At 45.2% G+C, this 19572-nt stretch overlaps 1 protein-coding gene across 1 annotated transcript in view; it reads left to right on the top strand.

Annotated features, from left to right (window-relative positions):
• The first annotated feature begins 330 nt into the window (after positions 1 to 330).
• The window catches only part of LOC126530309 (uncharacterized), a 62690-nt gene continuing 43448 nt past the window's right edge, over positions 331 to 19572 (top strand). The window contains exon 1 of the mRNA XM_050177629.3: positions 331 to 790. Within this exon, the coding sequence (XP_050033586.2) occupies positions 550 to 790 (241 nt within the window). The 5' untranslated portion in view covers positions 331 to 549. The remainder of the gene's footprint in view (positions 791 to 19572) is intronic.

The following is a 19572-nucleotide window of genomic DNA, read 5'->3' as shown; positions in this document are numbered from 1 at the left end:
CATTAAAGCCCACAGAGGCGCGTCATACAGCTTACGTGCCCGTATCACGGATCGAGTGCCCTCCGAACATTTGTGTTCTACAGGAGGAGGTGCAGAATCGTCGTTAAGAGGGTGCGCAACCTTTTCTTCTCTTTCTTTCTTTTTTTGCTCGTGTCTTTATACGCGTGTAGGCGTTTTTAAACGAACCCGGTAGAGTGGATGGAGAAGCGAGCTTGCGAGACTGCGGGACCAGCCCACGGGTCGGGTTCGAGCGGGCCGGGCAAGTGCACCTGGCAGGGTAGGCAGGGCGTGACACGCCACCGCGAGCGCTTCCCAGCGCGCCGCCGCCGACGTCAGTGGCGCGCGGTCGGGGAGGGCGGTGCCTCGGCTGAAAAAGGCGGTCCGCTGCCGGGGAACGGCCCCGGTTTCGCTCGTCTACCGCGGGCCGCCGCCGCAGGAGCGGCGTAGGCCAGACAGCGTGGTGGTGGCCCCGGCAGTGCGAGCGAGCGAGTGAGCGAGGCCTCGCCAGTTTGGCAGTTTTGAGCCCAGCGTAAACCGGCGTCGTTGGCCATGCGAGGAATGGAGCCGTTGCCGCTGAGCCGCGCGCCCCCGCCGCCGCCCCCGAAGCACCACCGCGGGCTCGGCTTCTCGATCGAGGCGCTGATGAGTTCGCCCGCCGTGCCGGCGACGCCGGCGAGCCTGCTTTGCATGTGGCCCGCCGAGTGGATGATGCGCGCCGCCCTGCAACCGCCGCACGGATTCTTTCCCGCGGCCGCGCCCAGGTGCGAGCCCAGGAGCGAGCCAGCAACAGGTAAGGCGTTCGACGTGCGTGGCGAACGAGTCGTGCGTTACATAGAGCGTCGCCCGTAATGGACCGGCAAGCCGTGTGCGGAAAACGCGTGCTTTCGCGAGTGTCGTCCGCGATCGACCCTTGCCGGTGTGAACGCCTCTTTCCGACCGCTGTGTCGTTATCGTTAGTGCCGGGACGGCCGAGCCCACTGCCAATGAGGAAACGCTCTAACGCTTTGCGAGTTGCTTTTCGAATACGGTTCCAGGCGCCTAAGGTGAAGTACTTATTTGTACATATGTGTATACCTGCTATGCTTCTTGGAAAAAGAAATATATTTCACGAGGAAAAAAAGAACACACACACGGATATTACATTGTGCACCCTACGATAGAGAAATCCAATCTCTTGTACACTGTACGAAAAAAAGAAAGAGATAATTAATAGTAATAAGCGTCATCATCAGAAAGGATGTGACGTTTACCTGTTTATCCAGTCTTCGCCAGGGTCGGCCTGTATGCAACTCTTTATCTATTGCGGTTTTGAAATAACAAGATTTATGACGAATTTTCAATTTAAGCTGTTCTCCGCAGACTTCAGGTTTCTCCTAATTTAGTGTTTTCCTTGCTGTCACACTTGCAAGCGAAATCCACCTGGATAAATTAAGGTATACCCCTCGCATACGAACGATTCGCCGCAAGGCATATAAGGAAAAGAAATGCGAGCGCGCCAATGTGCGAAGTGCAACAATTATAGTATATTGTCTCCGGCTACTCGTCTGTCACCCAACAGGGGTAGTTCTTTATTACATCCGGTTTCACGATCTGACGGTTGTTCGGTATGTTCAATAGGTGACTACTCGTCTGTCACCCAACAGCGGTAGTTCTTTATTACATCCGGTTTCACGATCTGACGGTTGTTCGGTATGTTCAATAGGTGACTACTCGTCTGTCACCCAACAGCGGTAGTTCTTTATTACATCCGGTTTCACGATCTGACGGTTGTTCGTTATGTTCAATAGGTTACATGGTTCGACAAGTAAGCGAGATGATATCATGCAAGAACCATTCAAAAGTGACGTTAAAGCCGAATGCCTTTGATACCGGGGCTAATTATTTATAGGGTTATTATTATTGTTGCTACCAGGTATTATTGGTAGGGAAACCGCTTTAGTCTGCTGTTTCTCTGGGCGCATGCAAGCGCATCTTTATCCGGTGCATCTGGATGGATTTTATATTTTTGGCATTGCTTGTGACATGCCAAAACCTGCATTCGTGAATCAGTTCGCACGGAATGGCAGTTTGCTCAGGAGAGCGAGGAGAAGCTGGTAAAGAAGAAAGAAAAGATACGGAGGTCAACCAAACGCACGTCCCGATTACTGTCTTGTATACGAGACGGGAGGGGGAAAAAAGGGATGGAACAAAATACAAACGAGAAGGGGAGGGACGAAGGTAGTAGCAATGCGAACACGTGCGGTTGTTCATCACGCCTACGATTCGTCGCTGAAGCCAGTCGATGTTATAAACCGTAGCAATGCCCGTGTCGCATAAGCGTGCGAAGCATGGGGCCACAGGCCATATGAGGATCTTTGTCGCTGAAAGCGGCGTATTATCTAGCCTTTTTAACTTACTCCGAATAACATGGCGCTCGATGTCATCACAATCATAAAACCACTACACGTGTTCTGTTGTCTCTTTACAGTTACACGAGCAGCTTGGTCTGGAAAGGACTTTAATAACCAACAGTTTGGTCAAATATGTCGCTGTCCATTCGTGAAGGCAATGTGTACAGGCCTTCACGTATAGTTCTTATGAGAAAAAATAAAAAAAATGCAGATAGATCGCGCATGTGGACTTATATATTAAGAGAAACTTGAAAGGCGCTTAAAGTAAGTGTCATACAACTACAATATTGTTCATTTTCGTCATGTACAACGTGTGATCTCATGCAATGTTTATGCGTGCACAGTGCTTCGCATCAAAGCTTTAACAAGTTTAGCCCCATACTTAAAGGAAATTGAACAGCGCGATGTTTTTGGCATGAACTTCAATCTATTCATCGGTTACGCAGGGATGGAAAAGTGAGGTTTTGAAAGGACTGATCGAGAGACCTCGTTTAGAGGAGATGTTAAGCCTCGCAACCCACGATATATGCGTACCGCCGTCCTTTCATTCTTCCATTTCTTGATAATTTTCACAGTGGTGAGGCCTCTCTTGAGCCTTTAAGTTAATCTCGCTAGTGGACTCGCATCACATATACCGCCACCAAGTCGAATTCTCGGCCACCAAGCTTTAAGCTGTCAGCTACTAAACATTTGAGGGTTGCTGCTCAGAGGTGTCTGAAGTGTGCGGGGTCGTGTGTGACGGTGGTGAGGGTTGGGATTGGTCATTTCCACTGGATGCCGCAGCTACCATGTCCGACCGCTCAGAGGTGAACAAACGCCCGCTCCAGCCATAGCCGTAAATGTAATTCCTTCGCATGCGCATGCTCAATCAGCGCTGCAGTTGCCACCCATAAAAAAGCAGTTCTTTCTTATTTCGACTGTGATGTTCGACACAAAAACACTTATTTCCTTTATACGCATAAGGTTCTGCTACAGAGACACTTAAAGCTATAATTGGTTTGGTTGTATCGTTCGAACCCAAGCAACAAAACCCCGTTGCTCCATTTATGATCCAATATATAGTGGAATATAAAAGAAATTATCTGTACCTCATGGTCCTTTCGTCTCCCGTTACAAACCCCAACGTGCATGCCTAGCCGGCTTCACAATAACTTAACCTGTAATCCAATACTGGGCCGTACGCTGTCTTTCAATTCATCTGCATGCGCTTCCTCGTGCTATCCACCTTCGGAATAACCCTTCCGGCGAAATGGTTTCACTTCCCGATCTTGTGGCCTTTCGGGAAGTGCAGCGACAGCATATCTCTCCTAAATATGTATAATAATTGCCGCTGATTTCTACTTCTGTTGTACGCGTCAGTTATCCTGGCATTTCTTTAAACTATCTGATGTAATAATGACTGCCTATTTCTTGACTTTCCGTGTATTCAAGGGTGATCTATGTTCTATAATTAGCAGTCGTTTATTTTAATGTTAATAAGTTGCTGTATTGTGTTCCTGCTTTAAAACCGCTCTCTGTAAACCCCCCCCCCCCCCTTACTCAATGCTCTCTCCGCGGGGCCTGCAAGGTGCTGTGAACAAACAAACAAATGCATTACATGGTATTATAAGCGAACATTTGGGCTCTCCTACAGTATTCCAAACGAAGATAAGATTATCTTTGTGCAGTATGCAAGGTATATGAAACTCGCCGCGGTTCCTTAGTGGCTATGGTGTTGGGCTGCTAAGCACGAGGTCCCGGGATCGAATCCCGGTCACGGCGGCCGCATTTCGATAGGGGCGAAAACACCCGTGCACTTAGATTTAGTTGCACGTTAGAGAACCGCAGGTGCTCCAGATTTCCTCAGTCCCTCCCTACGGCATGTCTCATAATCAGATCGCGGTTTTGGCACGTAAAACCCCTTAATTTATCGTACTTTAATTTTTAGGGTGTATGAATTATTTAGTAATAGGTAAGTGAAGTTCTTTCGGGCTGTATATGAGGCTACGTGAACACATTTTCAATAGAATCTACATTGAGGTTAAACTGAATAGTATATTTAGATTAGCAACAGTGCAAGCTCGCTCTCCCGTTATTGGCGTGCGGCACGCAATTTCATTCACTGTTGCGGCCAAAGGATTTCAAGCACACCTACGGCCGACACCTAACCGAGCTGGCCTGTGACGTCATCCTCGATGCAAAACATTTCTCCTAAGCTTTACAACGAAACTGATAGGTTATTTAACCCGGCACATTCACCAACGTGCTTAATTTATGGCTTTACTAACTACATATTTGACATAGATAAAAATTCAGTGTTTTTCTTTTTCGTGTGTGACAAACAAGCAAACAATCTTGTGTCCTTTGACGGAGTATAACTTGTGAGCACGTGTTGACGAGATAAAAAGCGCAATATAAACGTGAGTATTATTTCTGAGTTCTTCATAAAAGACGGAATAATTATCAAGAGGTTAAGTATAAGATGCAGATGTTATCTACGCTCCGTGGATGCGCTGACCAAGTGGTACACTTAAAGTACAATATGAAAGAAACTGTAAAAAACAGAAAGAACCCTGTGTAAACGGCCACTCAAAGAGAGCATCGCATGAAAGCGTGGCTGGTCTTCGTGCATCGGAGGCGTATAAGGATAAGAAATTGGCACGAGAGCATGCAAAAGTTATTCAATGCAACACATTCCTTCAGAAATGCTATTGCTAATTTTTAGGTGCACTCGATTACTCTACAGGGGTGTGCGAGTATTTGAATGTATTAATACGAATCGAATGACCTTTCTTTCTTTAATAATAACGCACTTCATTCTTTTTCTTTGCTTTTTTTTATTTCCGAATAATAAAGTGAACCTTTCGTTACGAACCGTCCTGGAATGTACCTGACTGTGCAAGGCTGCTGGCTGGGTGCTGCTGTATTAGAGAAAAGCTCATATCTTGGTTTCCTAGGTAATCCATGGCCGAAAGTTTAGACCATCGGGCTGCTGTGATGAAAGAATAGGGCTCAAAAGTAGCAGGTGGGAACAACTTGGGTCACTGGGTATAACCCGGTCCCTCAGCAAACCAGTCCGATGCTCTAACCATAAGGTCACAATCCCACCTTTGTTTTTCTCTCTTTATTACATAGAGGACCACAGATGAAAATAATACAAGCATAAATTGAAAACAATGCCTCGAACACAAAATACCTAAAAAATCACGTATGCATTCGTATGAATTCAGCATCGCCATCAAATTTTGCGGTTGCTCCTGAGCAGCATAGATATTAAATAGACTGCAGACTCCCGAAAAAAAAGGTTCCAGCAAATTTGGGTTTTCAGCATGCATATCCTGCATCATGCTTTGCCAGAGGCTATGCAAACCGACGGGGCGCAATCCTATCGTATGGGAGGTCGGCGAAATTTCTAAATGGCAAGCTGCAGATAGCGAATTGTATAACGAATCACATGGATACTCAGGTCTGTCGTGCCCAACGCGAACTCGCTATTTGAGACGATCGCAGCGTGTCGATGATTATGATGACTATAATTTCCATACTATGGCAAGTACCCGCAACGGAGGATTGGCCAAGAAGTGGGCTGTACATATCGTGACAAATGCCAACTAGCTCTTCGCGACGATCGCCACGTGTCCTTGAAGACGGCGATTTCGAAACTATATGGCACATGCCTGCAACGAATGATTGTCGAACAGGCGGGTGGTACATTTAAAACAAAGACGAACAAATGAATAAATACGAGGCATTATAAGAGCTGACACATTGCGTAGCATGGCTGCGCGAGAGCATGTGTACGCGCGCCAGATTTCGCCAAAGGCGCAGGAATGAAACGAACCAGTTTATAACATTTCATTAACTGCTTCACACAAGCTTCGCTTCGAACACATTCCAAAAGGAGAGTTGGATCTGGATATTCTTTTTTGAATGAATGAATGTGTGGTTTATATTTGTGCAAGGGCCAGGTATGGCCAAAGAGCGCCAATATTCTTTTTTTTTTCTTTTGTCTGTGACTTAACAGCATAGGTGGTAAGAATAATTTTAGTGCTTACAGCATGAAAAAAAAGTAAAATAGAAAGAAAAGAAAAATAGAAACAATGAAATTGGAGGGCGGAAGAACGCCCTAATCCGTCTTTTGTTTTTGTTTTCTCAGCCAGTAGCGATGACCAGAAGTTTCAGACATGATGGAAGAAATACCACTTTTTTGTTTGAGGCTTTTGAAACGATATTTTACAGTTATTTACCACATCATTGATGTTCTTGTTTTCCTGAAGCTCTGTGTCACTATGTGAGGGGATGTGCGTTATTAAAACAAAATCATCGCTACTCAATTCAATATTCGAAGCCAAAATGTTCCAACCAACCCTAATCGATGGGGTCCGAAAACTTCAGTATTCGATCCTCCTAATAATTACGTATTGAAGGGTTTTCTTATCGGGTAAAGGAAGCTTTGTTGTGTAAGTATCAGATATTTCGTCAAGGTTTTCAAGCGCGTTACAATGCCGCCGAAAAACTTGTTGACAGCGGAGTAATAAATCACAGCTATATGAAGCGTGTAAGTCAGTGTAGCTATCAACGTTGTTAAACCGCCTTCTTTGATCAAAGTACGAGAGGCAGCTCACGGGAGAGACAGAAAAAGTATATGGAGACGCCAGCGCTTCCTGCTGCTATGAACTCATTTACTGCGACAGCAGGTATACTAAGGGGCCGAGTGCCGGAGTGCCGGACGAGAACACCGAAAACGACGGGAACATCACAGCTTGTATTTTTTTTTCTTTTTGCTTCTTGTTACCTTATACTCTTTTCCAAATACACCTAAAGTGCAGCATAAAGAAATATAAATTACAAGAATAAAAGTAATCAAACATAACGGAACCATGAAACAAGCGTGACATGTTGACTTGATCGTTCTATGAAGATGTAGCCCGTATATTATAGTCTTGTTCCACAGGTTGCTGGGGAACTGTGCAACAGTTGAAAAACATAAGTGATAAACACTGCCGAACAAGGAGTGTCGCTGAAGCCTACGTTTCGACAAAGGAAATTTTCTTCGTCAAGGCAGCAACGGCCCTGACGGAGACATTTCCCCTTGTGGAAACGTTGGCTTCGGCGACATTGCTTGTTTTACTAGGGTCAACCACTTCAAGCCTCTATCTTTCTTTGAACCGCGCTATTTTTACTGAGTGAACATGAGGAGCCTCAACGTGGAAAAAAAGCGTACGTGTGTGTATATATTTATTTATGTGTGTGTGTATATATATATATATATATATATATATATATATATATATATATATATATATATATATATATATATATATATATATATATATATATATATATATATATATATATATATGGGCACGTGGACTTGCTTACCTTTTTCGGGTGAGCGCTTTTCCTGGTCTAACAAGTGCTATTGCTCAGCGCGGGACGCGCCTGCATGTATCGAAAGTTTTTCGAATGTTATCGATGGTTCTGTTCATGGTTCACCGATGGTTCACCGAAGCTTGTGTAATCTGATTTGCGATTTGCACGTGCGACGTGAATTCTGTAGAACTTTCTGGAAGACACGCGGGCAACACCGATTACTCTGGAACCATGAATGACTCGTGCATAAAAACCTGCGCGCTTGACTGGCAGGTCCGATCTTCGACGATCGCCGACTCTGTTCGCCGCTGTCGTTGTTACTTGAGTGTAGCCTATTTCGGAGGGCACAGGCTGCAGTATATATATAGAAAGCAGCCGTGCTGAAATAAGAGAATGGTTCCTTCGGAGACATGCCGTCAGCGGTGGCGACCATATAGGGTGATGGGTGATAGGTGGGAACTAGTCGTTAATTTACAAAATTACACTGATTACCTTTGAAGCTTTTAGTTTACAGGGGCTCACCGTAATTGGGAAATTTAAGCGAGCTCTCCGTACAATCCAGATATCAACTTTTGAATACGGAGAAACTGCGATTACCCGCAGAACGGTGGCACCACGAAATTTAGCTATATCAGAGCTCGGAAAACCGAAACGGGGGAGCTGCGACGAGCGCAATTACCGCGCGCTCCTCAAGGCAACGTTCTGCTGACGTCAGCGATGAGATGGACAGCCAGCGCACTGCGACAACGAAGGAGCACGGCGGTGCATCGCATCGATAGAGTCGCATCGTTTCACTATAATAGCTCATTAAGTTTCACGACCGGTAGCAACCACGCTTAAAACACGGTGGTGCACCAATTTGCACAAGCTCGCAGATTGTCATCATTACAAGTTCTTATGTAAAAACACTTTTAACAATAACATTTTCCGCAATATGACTAATTTATACGTGAGCCATGGCGCACGTTGCTCTTATTCGCAGATATAAGAGACGGCTGGTATACTGAATGCGCCTGACATTTATCGAAGCTAAGCTTTCTTCGCCAACTCTCCGGATGACCGTGGCGATGTATATGACCGTGGCGGCTGGGTGAATCTCTCTCATAGCTGATTTCTCTTTAGCAATGCTGATTTCATTGATATAATAGCTACGTACCTCTGAGCCATGTTCGACCCCTAGTATCATTATTAATAAGTGAGCTGAATATTAATGCAGAACGTATTAAGGCGAACTACTTTAAGCGTACTAAAACGTGTGCCACACGCTTGAGTAACTCTATTTATCTTTGTGCATTGGCGGTTTTGTTTTCTTTCATTTTTAACTTCAGCGACTTGTGACTTGTTTTCCGTTCAACATGCTGTAATCGTGATGTGACCAAAATAATAAATAATTCTTTACTGATAATATTTGTTGTATTTTCTTTAAGCGGTTTTTTCGTGTCGGCGCCCATTTTTCTCTCATAAGTGTCGAAAACTGCCTTCTAAGTGAAAAAAAAAAAGGAATTTGCTGTCTTTTGGACCATATCATAGCACAGCTAAGCTTACAGAGCTGCCCCGTGGCTTGGATCTCATTCATATAATCAATGAGGCACTTGTCATGCAAGCAAGACACTTGTCATTTCAGCCTATAGACCAAATATATGTGTCCAACAACGTCGAAGACGGGAAGGCAGCATACGACGTCATTTCTGTTGCTTTTTCATATCATGGTTTTGTGACAATCAAAATTTGGTGTACAAAGCAGCCAAATTACCCGTCAGGTTCCAGGAAGAAGTTTAGGCTCAACGACAGCCCGCTACACGGTGAAGGCATTATTCTGCCAAAATTTAGGGTAAAATCGAAGATGTCGCAAAGAACGCAACAGTTCCGGTTGTGAAATGGAAAAACGGAGAGAAAATGGAGGGGAGGACTTGAAGTTACTGCTTTTACACCATGGAAGAAAGGAAGTTCCCCTTTGTCATCTGTTCCTTTCTCTACAGCAGGCACGTACCCAGAATTTTTTTTCGGGGGGGGGGGGGGGGCATCCCAAGGTAGCTTTTCTATGCAAATGTGGGGGGGGGGTACCTTTACTAGTACAAATGTGAATAATGCCCACCATTCGCCATCAAAACGCGTACGCCCACAAAAGAGAAATGAAATAAGGTGTATTTTACAAGTACGCCTGTGCGATACACCTCTCATTTACTCGGCGAACAAAGAACCACGTCGAATGGACTCGCCCAGGAAAGAAGCGCAGGAGGAACACTGCCAAGAACAAGTAAAAAAGCGAAAGTGTAAAATAAAGATTACTTTAGAATAAATAAAGAATAGAATAGAATAAAATAGAATAGAATAAAGAATAGAATAAAGAATAGAACTTTAGAAAACAGCAGTCGGCAACAAAGGCACACGGACTGCGCGGAGTTGTGTTACTCCGCCAGCCAATCACAGAAGCAAAGAAAATCGTCGTCATGCGGCCTTTTCAAAATGGCGTCGTAATTGATACCTCCGGAGCGTCTGCTGTTCTTGAAGAGTCTTTTCATCGGCGGAAGCAAGGAGGTGTGCAACAGACTTGGACAAAACGTATGGAGTCTGAGCATTTCACTCTTCAAAAGTCTGCGGTGCAGTTCATTTCACTGCTGAACCCGTTTTACTCATGAAACTTCCCTGCCAACTGAAGCGAAACTTCACAACAAATAGTTGTATCGAAGCAAGCATGTTATTTCAGTTCAATAAAGAATTAGGGATCCGCCATCGCACTATAATAGGCGAGGGGAAAGGTATAAAACTACGTGCTAATAATTTTATTTCTGTAGTTGCCACCTTATTTGGTTAACAGAAAAAGTTTGAAGTACGAATGATTTGCGGCCTCGCGGAGGAACAGTCGCTGGCGGTTATAAGGGCATGAGCAGGGCTTCATTGCTGACTTTAAGTTGTGTTCGACTATAATACAGTTTTTTTAATTAGCTCTGGAAGAATTATCGAGAAATATACGTTTGTGGAACAATCACAAGGGGGGAGGGGGGGTCTTTGGATCCCTCCTTTACTGCTCTAGCAAGTTAAGTGCCACAACCGACTCGTATCGTTATTTGGGAAGTTACGTAACGATCTTTCCGTCCCCCTTTCTCTTTCCCCAGTGTAGGGTAGCCATTCGGGCTCAGTTCTGGTTAACCTCCCTACCTTTCATTTATCATTTTCTCTCTCTCTCTCTCACGTAACGATGCGTGGCCGCCAGTCGCGTACAACCGCGTATGGCACAGGAAGCTGCGATTCTACACGTACTGCACCCACCGCGAAAGGATAGAAAAACACCTACATAAGCACAGCAGAGAAGTGGCTATACGTTAGGCGGCTCGAATGATGACTGTAGAAGAGTCATTCAGAACACACGGAATTCTCCTCCACTTCGGGCGGCATTTTCTCCACTTCCTTTTTAAATAAAAAGATATTGATCCAGAAATATATTAATAAACAACCGTTAAATTTGTTAATATTCGCTTTTCCTTCCTGTCTGGTTGCTGCCTTGACTCTCTCCTTTAGCTGATCGCTTAATTTCTCAAATGCTTGCGACTCTTAGGTCCAGTTAGCAATATTGCACGAAAAGAGCTTTACAATTAGGGAAGAACCAGACGACTTAACGGCTGATAGTCATATTGCCTATGAGTTTAAGGTTTATTGCAGGGTTTGATGATGGACGCTGTCTCACATTACTTTATTTTTCACCTTATCTAACCCGTATCACGGGTATATGGTTCCGAGGATCTGTCAACGTCGCGGCAAGCCGTCACTCGAGGAAATAATGAAACAAAAAGAAGAGTTAAACGCAATTGACATTTTCTCTGGCAGCAACTCGTTCCACGTGCATTCAGGCCAGCTTACCACGAACTGAATCCCTTTCCTGGTCCCTGGATCAGTCTAAACAAAGAAGGTTGAACTTAAGAAGCAACAACGAAGCGCGTGACCGTTGAATAGACGGTGACAACTGAATGCATCACGAGTTAATCGCGCGGGCACCGAAATGATGAGGAAACCAGCCATTATCCCAGGAGACGCCGATAACAACCGTCATCCAAACGGAGTGAAAAAGGCAGCAATATGTTGACCGCCGAATAGCTGACAAGTCTGAACATTGATTTGGCGGCGCTTTAGGAATCTGTGTGAGAAGTGGTGGCGGGGGGGGAGGGGGAGGGCATGCCTCTTAATTTCGGGGGGGGGGGGGGGGATCCCCCGGGCACCCCCTTGCGTACGTGCCTGCTGTACAGTGCACCTTATTACACGCTAATTTATTATACTTCCACGCATGACTCTTAAGTGATATCATTTGATCCGCGTTGAATATAGGAGGAGGAAAGAGATAAGTAGAAGGCAGGGAGGTTAACCAGAATAACGTCCGGTTGGCTACCCTACACCGGGGTAATGGGAAAGGGGGAAAACAAAGCTAACAGGGAGAGATAGGAGGGAAGGAAAGAAGGAAATTGCGGTGAGTTCGCTGACGTGTACGGTCTACAGAAATTGCATTAATAGTCACGGAAGGTCGCACAAGCCCGTCGTCCTTAAGAAGCACAAAAGCGCCTTCACCGCTTTATGGGCCGACGGGCGATGGGGGCGGTGTTCCAGCAGCACCTGCACAGAAAGCTGTCGATTGTCCAGTTTCTGGAAAGCATTGGCAAGTTCATTTCATTGGGATGGAAGGGCCGTTTGTAAACAATAGACTCCGCAAACATAATTGGTTAGCAAAAACCACCACATTGCAGCCATTACTATGTGTGGTTGGTAAACCTATTAGCTCTGCTATATATATTTGTATATAAATGAACCAGCGCCTTTGGGTAGTAAACGCGATTACCTGTGCCGTTACTATACCTACGGTTACTAGGATCTTAGCAAACTTTCTGACAAGCATACTACACCTTTTTAGCTGGTAAATGGGAGGACACTTGTTTTCAAATACCGTGTTCACTAAAATTATGAGGGGAACAGAAATTTGCAGTTTAATTTAAATCATTTATTGATTGGTCGGCCAATAATTTCGCCTGTCGCATTCGCTAGCGCTAGTTAAAAGCCACCAGTGCATTGAAGTGCGCAGACTGTGTTTTTCGCTGTGTAAGTGTGCGCTTCCTAGTGCTGTCTCGGGTAACTCCCGAAGGAATTTAGTGCAGCAGGGCACTAACAGAAACCGACCTGTCAGTCCGCCGATGTGAGTCACTCCGCATTTAATTCAGCATTTAGTTGGCTTAAGTTCATGAGCATTTCATTTCTTTTATGCCCCTTTCATAACTCCACATTTCAAAAGTATTATTGTAGGGTAAGATATCTAGAGTGTTTCAGTCACATTTTCTCAAAATTATGCAGAATGCAGTTAAGCCGGAAATACGAAGCCGCTTCCTATATTATTGATGAACATCATCGAGACCTCTCCCAGCGATTCCCATTTACCACTGCATTTTCCAATTACCCGCATACCTGCAAGTTAACTAACTAATCAAGCTACTACCCAGATGTCCGGCGTCCACGACGTCCGGCTTTCACCTCCCCTTGGCACCCGTTCTGTTGAATATATATAGTATCCCACTGGTTGCCTCATCTATACAGTATCACCTGGATAACTATACTAACTATTCTATTTTTAGTAGGATAGGATAACTATTCTTAAGATAACTATTCTTCTACTTAGCATATATACATACACTATATGCACTTTGTGTCTTCGTTATCATCTAATACACCAGCGCTGGTAGCGTTCGCCAACTGTATCATTTTCTTTTCAAGGATGAACGCAAGCTCATTACTCTATAGAAACGTCTCGTTCGCAATTCTGTATTAATATATCCCCCGTCTAACACAGTGAGCAAGGCTTTAATTAGTGGAGGAGCGGCGCGTATACAACCCCCGTAACGGCCTGTGTGGGGCGCACACACTGTCCCACACCCTTAATTTCATTCTCGCGCACTTTGAGATAATTACTGTCCTTGTGCTTTTAGTGTTAGCCGCAGTTCAACAGAATAGCGAAGTGCGCCTGTCTATGCTACCTTTTTCAACGGTCGATCGTCAAAGTCATCACCTTGAGCCTTGAGAACAGCTTGGAAAGTATTGTGATCATTGAGTGCTATCAGTAGTTCGCATACGACAGCCCGCTCAGTTGCGGAATACAACAGCTTGGGCGCTGCATCATGCCTAGCTGAAAGCGGGTCTCTAGCATGCAGACACAAAAGGCCCGTGTAGCCCGAAGTAAATAAGCACGTATGCAAAGCAACGACACATCAATGCCGTATATCATTGGAACAGACAGGAAAACTAGCATCACGAGAGTGCATGCCATGCCGGATATATATGCGCATCCAAACCGCGCCGACGGACAACACAGAAGTTGAGCGCGCCCTTCTCTCCGGACTGGTTGTTTCCCCGGGGAGGACGGGGAGGGCTCCTGAAAAAAGCATCCCGGCGTTCACGTTTAAGCAGGATCGGGTTCTTGTCTTCGGTTCGGCCGTCCGATCGCGCCGAGGCAATAATTGCGCATAATTGACGCCAAACCGCGGCAGCGGCGCGCGTGGACAAGCTTCCGCTTCACGCGCGCGCGCGCGCTTGTGCATACACGTTTCAGTAAGTCGTGATTTCGCGGTCGTGCTCTCAGCCACGCCGCCTTTAATTGGGCGGAATAACTCTTGCCCCGGGGCCGACAAAACGCCGCTTTTTACGCTGCCTTTGTCGCGCTTGCTCACCGCACGCTTCCTGTAAGCACGGACGGTGTGAGTTGGAGAGAGAGAGAGAGATAAGGCTGTAATGAGAGTTGCCGATATCAGTCTTGTGAGGAACTTCGCTTGCTACTTCAAATATAGGAATGCCTAAGCACGGCGTTTATCGACGCACAAAGGGGGCTGACGCGATTTCCTCTCGTTGGTAAGCAGCCTTGTGGGGTGTTTCGATGCTTGCGCGACAAAGCGCCGGGAGATTGTGGAAACGTAGAGGAACGTTTGATGTAGAACGAGGTTGAGTCGCGAGATTCGGCCGTTACCATCGCAGCGGGGAGCCGAGAATATGGAGTGAATAACGCGGCTGACTATCTTCTGTGGGACTACTGCTTGAATGAGCAATTCCAAAACGATAAGCAATATAGGTCGACCCGAGTTTGCACCAGATGACAAGCGCATAACGCGTTCGCAGGCTCTGACCAGGAGACACAGATCAATGCAAAACGATGATGCGACTCTATTCCACCGGCAGCCGCATCGTTAAGAAGCTTAATTGATTTGTTCTTCAAATTTTATTATTGTTTTTAATTAAAATATGGTAATTACTGTTAATCACAGTTCTCGTTCTAATTTCGTTTTTTGCTTTTGCTTTCCTCTTGCGCTTCTCGCTTATCTAGTGGTAGTTTCTATTTGCCTTAGTTTCCCACCACTGTTATTACTATGCCAATTATTAACGATAGAAATCTTGTTCTCTGTTGTATTCGTTTCGTATTTAATTGTTTGGAAAACGGCTGCCGTTCTGTTAATTATTGCATTCATATTATGGTACGTCTTTTTAGTTATTTCTCGTCTCCCCCCCCCCCCCCCCCCTGCCCCTAATGCAGTACCTCTTAAAGGGCCCTTAAAGGTAAAATAAATGATGACGTCTTACCATTACTCACGTATGGGGCAGAAACATGGAGGCTTACGAAAAGAGTTCTACTTAAATTGAGGACGACGCAACGAGCTATGGAAAGAAGAATGACGGGTGTAACGTTCAGGGATAAGAAAAGAGCAAATTGGGTGAGGGAACAAACGCGAGTTAATGACATTTTAGTTGAAATCAAGCAAAAGAAATGGGCATGGGCAGGACATGTAATGAGGAGGGAAGATAACCGATGGTCATTAACGGTTACGGACTGGATTCCAAGGGTAGGGAAGCGTAGCAGGGGGCGGCAGAAAGTTAGGTGGGCGGATGAGATTAAGAAGTTTGCAGGGACGACATGGCCACAATTTGTACATGACCGCGGTAGTTGCAGAAGTACGGGAGAGGCCTTTGCCCTGCAGTGGGCTTAACCAGGTTGATGATGATGATGATGAAATGATGACGACGACGATGATGATGACCTTGTGCAAGGGCAGCGAAGACCAGGAAATTGAAGCGTGTGTTATCTTCTCTCCTGTTAATTGATTCAACTCTAGAACAATTTAAAAAGTTCTTGATGGCACTAATACCCTTTCCGTGAATGTAAACAGTACAGACTGTCCTTTTTTAAACCATACAGGCTAAAAATATCGCCTGCGGTAGATAGCGTAATTGTAGTACTTGATCTGCATTACTTGAAGCGGCGGACGTTACTCAGGTAATAACAAAATTTCACTAATTATCTTTCTTTTTATTTACCTTGTGGCACATATTGCGATTTACGAATTCTAGCTGGTGAACTTACAAGGCGTATCCACTTGAATTGAATTTTAAGGATAGCACTGATTTCGATATATGCGCCGTGAAATAGGCGGTAAAAATTCACTACCGTTCCACTTAGTTATTTAACGAACCACCGTTTTATGCTTTGAAGCACAATAGTAACCAGAACGCCCACGGATTGCGTCGCGAACTTTGGAAATGATTATGTAGAAACTGGTGTCATCCTGAAAATTTCTTACAAGTGGTTACGCCTTGCGAACTCACCGGCCACAATTAGTAAGTTGCAATAGGTGCCCTAATGCAATTCATTAAAGAGGTAAGTAGCGATTTTCGAATTAGTTATGCAATATGCATATGGATTCCACGTGCATTTCCGCCTCATTGAGTAATCCAGCTTAATGACTAAAATTGTGCTATCCGCCGCAGGCAATCTTTTAAAAAATTCGATGTGGCCAAAAGAAATACACACCCAGTATAATAATTTCATTAGGCAAATACTCTCGTTAAATTAGCGAAACAAAATCAAAAGCGAGAACGGAGGGGAAAAAAACATAAATGCAAGCTCCAACTCGTCCAACACGAGCTAACAAACGGCTTTGCTCATTGCAGATATGGAATGCATTGATCACTCGCGAGGAGTGTCCCGCGCGTCAGTGAGAGTTTCTGCTTGTTCGAGGCAAACTTCATAGAGAGTACAGTACATGCGACTATATAGCATCCTTGCCTAAGCACCCAGCGTATCTTTATGGTTATCATTCTTTACCCATTATAACTCGCAAACACGATACAAGCTTACACAAGTGCACTTAGTGTCAGCACGTGAATACAACGTGTCACGACACATTCGGCTCTTTATTCGAAAGCAACGGACCGGTACGTAACCTTATACTGCAGGCAACATAACGGCAACCTAATTTCAACATAGCCTCACACTGGGGCAAAATTTTATCTGCCGTATTTTTACCTTTGCTAAGGAATGTTGCGGATATATATTCTCAGCAACAACGCTGCATATGGTGTGGTAGGAGACATTTGAAAAGCCTTGCTGTGGCTGACTGAAGTTTCAAGAACACGCGGTTGCGAACAGCGATGCATGAATGAAGCTGCACGAAGACGTTCACATGCTTGCGCGAATTGAATTAAATTGAATGCACAGTCGTTAAGTTCCATTTCCCGTGCATGACCAACTCCGATGGCGGCTTTCGTCGTTTAAATTAATTTGGTTGGGCATGGCATTGCGCTGTCTATGAGTGAGGCTTCGATCTCGAGAGGCATTGGTCAAACAAATGCGTTTTTCGCTTTAAATAATTCAGAACAGGATGTGTACGTTCTACAACCTTTACTACGATTATCCATGCTTGTTAGCACACTGAGATCTTAATGCCTACTGCCTTGGAAAAACCAATATAACATTTTTGTGCCGGTTGTCTTCCATTTCCAGCAGGATCTAAGTTTTCGGTATATATTTGTGCAATAAGAAGAACTCTAAAAATAAAAAAAAATACACGCATTTGATATGGCACGACAATCAACACCCTGTTCATTTTCTTGTACAAAAAGGTACAGTGGCGTTAATTTCGTATTTGGCACCAGTTTGTGTTATTGTGTCTGGTGCTTGGTTGCAAGTCATTTAAGATAAAATGTGGCCACACATTACACATCAACATTGCCTAATTACTGCGAAAATGTGACAATAGATCAGTGTATAAATAACAAATATTATAGTATGTGGAGGCTTCTCGTCTTTAGTTGAGTGTTCGCGAAACGTCCCTGCGGATAGCCCGCGAAAGAGAAAGTGGACGGGTGGGGGAGGGGGATAGGGGTGCAAGGTAGTTGACACCTTCATGCAAAAACCTGTGCTCACCTCTGAGCCAATAGGTGTAAAGCCGTAATGTCACGATTATTTTAACATTTATTTTCTTTTTCGCACATGGCCATCGGTTGGAACACTTCGCATGCGTTATTACCGGGAATGGCTGATCCAGCGCGATGGATGTAAGGAATGAATAAAATCAATCGTTTAACACCTGTCCATTTTACCGCGTCAAAAGTTTGATCGGAGATATTCTCATCATTTGATGTTCTTGTATGCGGATGAAGTTGTGCGCAGAGTTGTCACTATTCTTCGACAGTTCCCATTGGTTTCTGACGCGGACAAAGTGCTTGCACTTGAAGTGAAAGCGAGAAACACTGTTGCATCGCCTGTGCTCTTAATGGCAATGGTCTCTTCTCTCCTCCCTATACCGAGCGCGTAACATGCAAAAGACTGTCTAATGTTCTGACTGAGGCTTGGTGCGATGATGGCAATGATGTCGAGGCATAGTCTAAAGCAGCCTGTAGGCCACTTAAAGGCCTCAATGATACTGCGTCTGCAGCAGAATAGACAGCTGGAGGCGTGGGGCATAATGACTCGTAATAAGGCCCGCTTCCCCGTGATGAAAGCTTTCCCTTCAGACGCTGCAATAGCAATGCGCTGAGGAGCACAGCAGGTGCCAATGACTCACTTTAAGTTCGCCTTACTTCACTCCAAGAACAAAAACAAGCTATCCAATAACCACAGGGAAGTAACAGCTAGCGGGCCATTCCATGTGCCAACCCAATCGTTTCACGCTCGATGGCCAAGAGCGGAGACCGGAACCGCCAAAAAAGCCTCCTGACACGAAATCGTGTGCTGCACGATATATATAAATGAAGCCGTCACCGCTGGCATAAATAAGCAAAAGTCTTCCAACAATGCTTCGAAGTTGACCGAACTATCGTACGATATACTGTCAGCGCGCGTGAGTTAGTTGTTCGTGTATAGCGTAAACGCATGCATTCGTACGAAATGATGACATTCGAACGCGGCGAGTGCCAACCTCGCTTATCGGCGAGACGAATGCGAAGATGGTGATGGACGCATGTAACGCAACGCGCTGCTTACTCACGCCTCTTCGCGTGACACGGCTCATTAGGCGCCGTTGCATCGAGTATACACGCGACTAATGGCGCTGTCGCGGAGAGCCGCTTTTGTGCTGGGGCAAAATGTCCGCTCGCGTATATGGCCCGGCTACTTAAAATCTGTAGAAATCCACATGCTCAAGTATAGGTGTGCCTTCGCCCGAATGTGGAGCTGTTGTCTCCGTGCTTACTTGATTAGGCTGTACAGGCTAAACACATGAGTTATTACAGTGGTGCACATTTTCCCCTTCTATTATGTAACCGGCCAGTCTCCATGCATATGCTATACTTAGCGAGGACCATTGGTAGCTCGATTCGTGCCCTGGATACTAGCGCAATCGCCGCTGTACTGGCTGGCAGTCTAACACTGACTGTACAGCAGTCACCACAACCAACAACACAACCACCACCACCACCAATTAACTCAACCACCATCAAGGTGCTTCGCGCTGATGACGACAATGTGCGTCGGTGTGACGTCGTGCGCACTTGAATGTCTACCGCCGTCACATGGCTGGGCTATAGTCCCGCTTCC

This window comes from Dermacentor andersoni, chromosome 5 (genome assembly GCF_023375885.2).
Source record: "Dermacentor andersoni chromosome 5, qqDerAnde1_hic_scaffold, whole genome shotgun sequence".
NCBI lineage: Eukaryota > Metazoa > Arthropoda > Arachnida > Ixodida > Ixodidae > Dermacentor > Dermacentor andersoni.
This window is presented reverse-complemented; position numbering and strand designations above follow the sequence as displayed.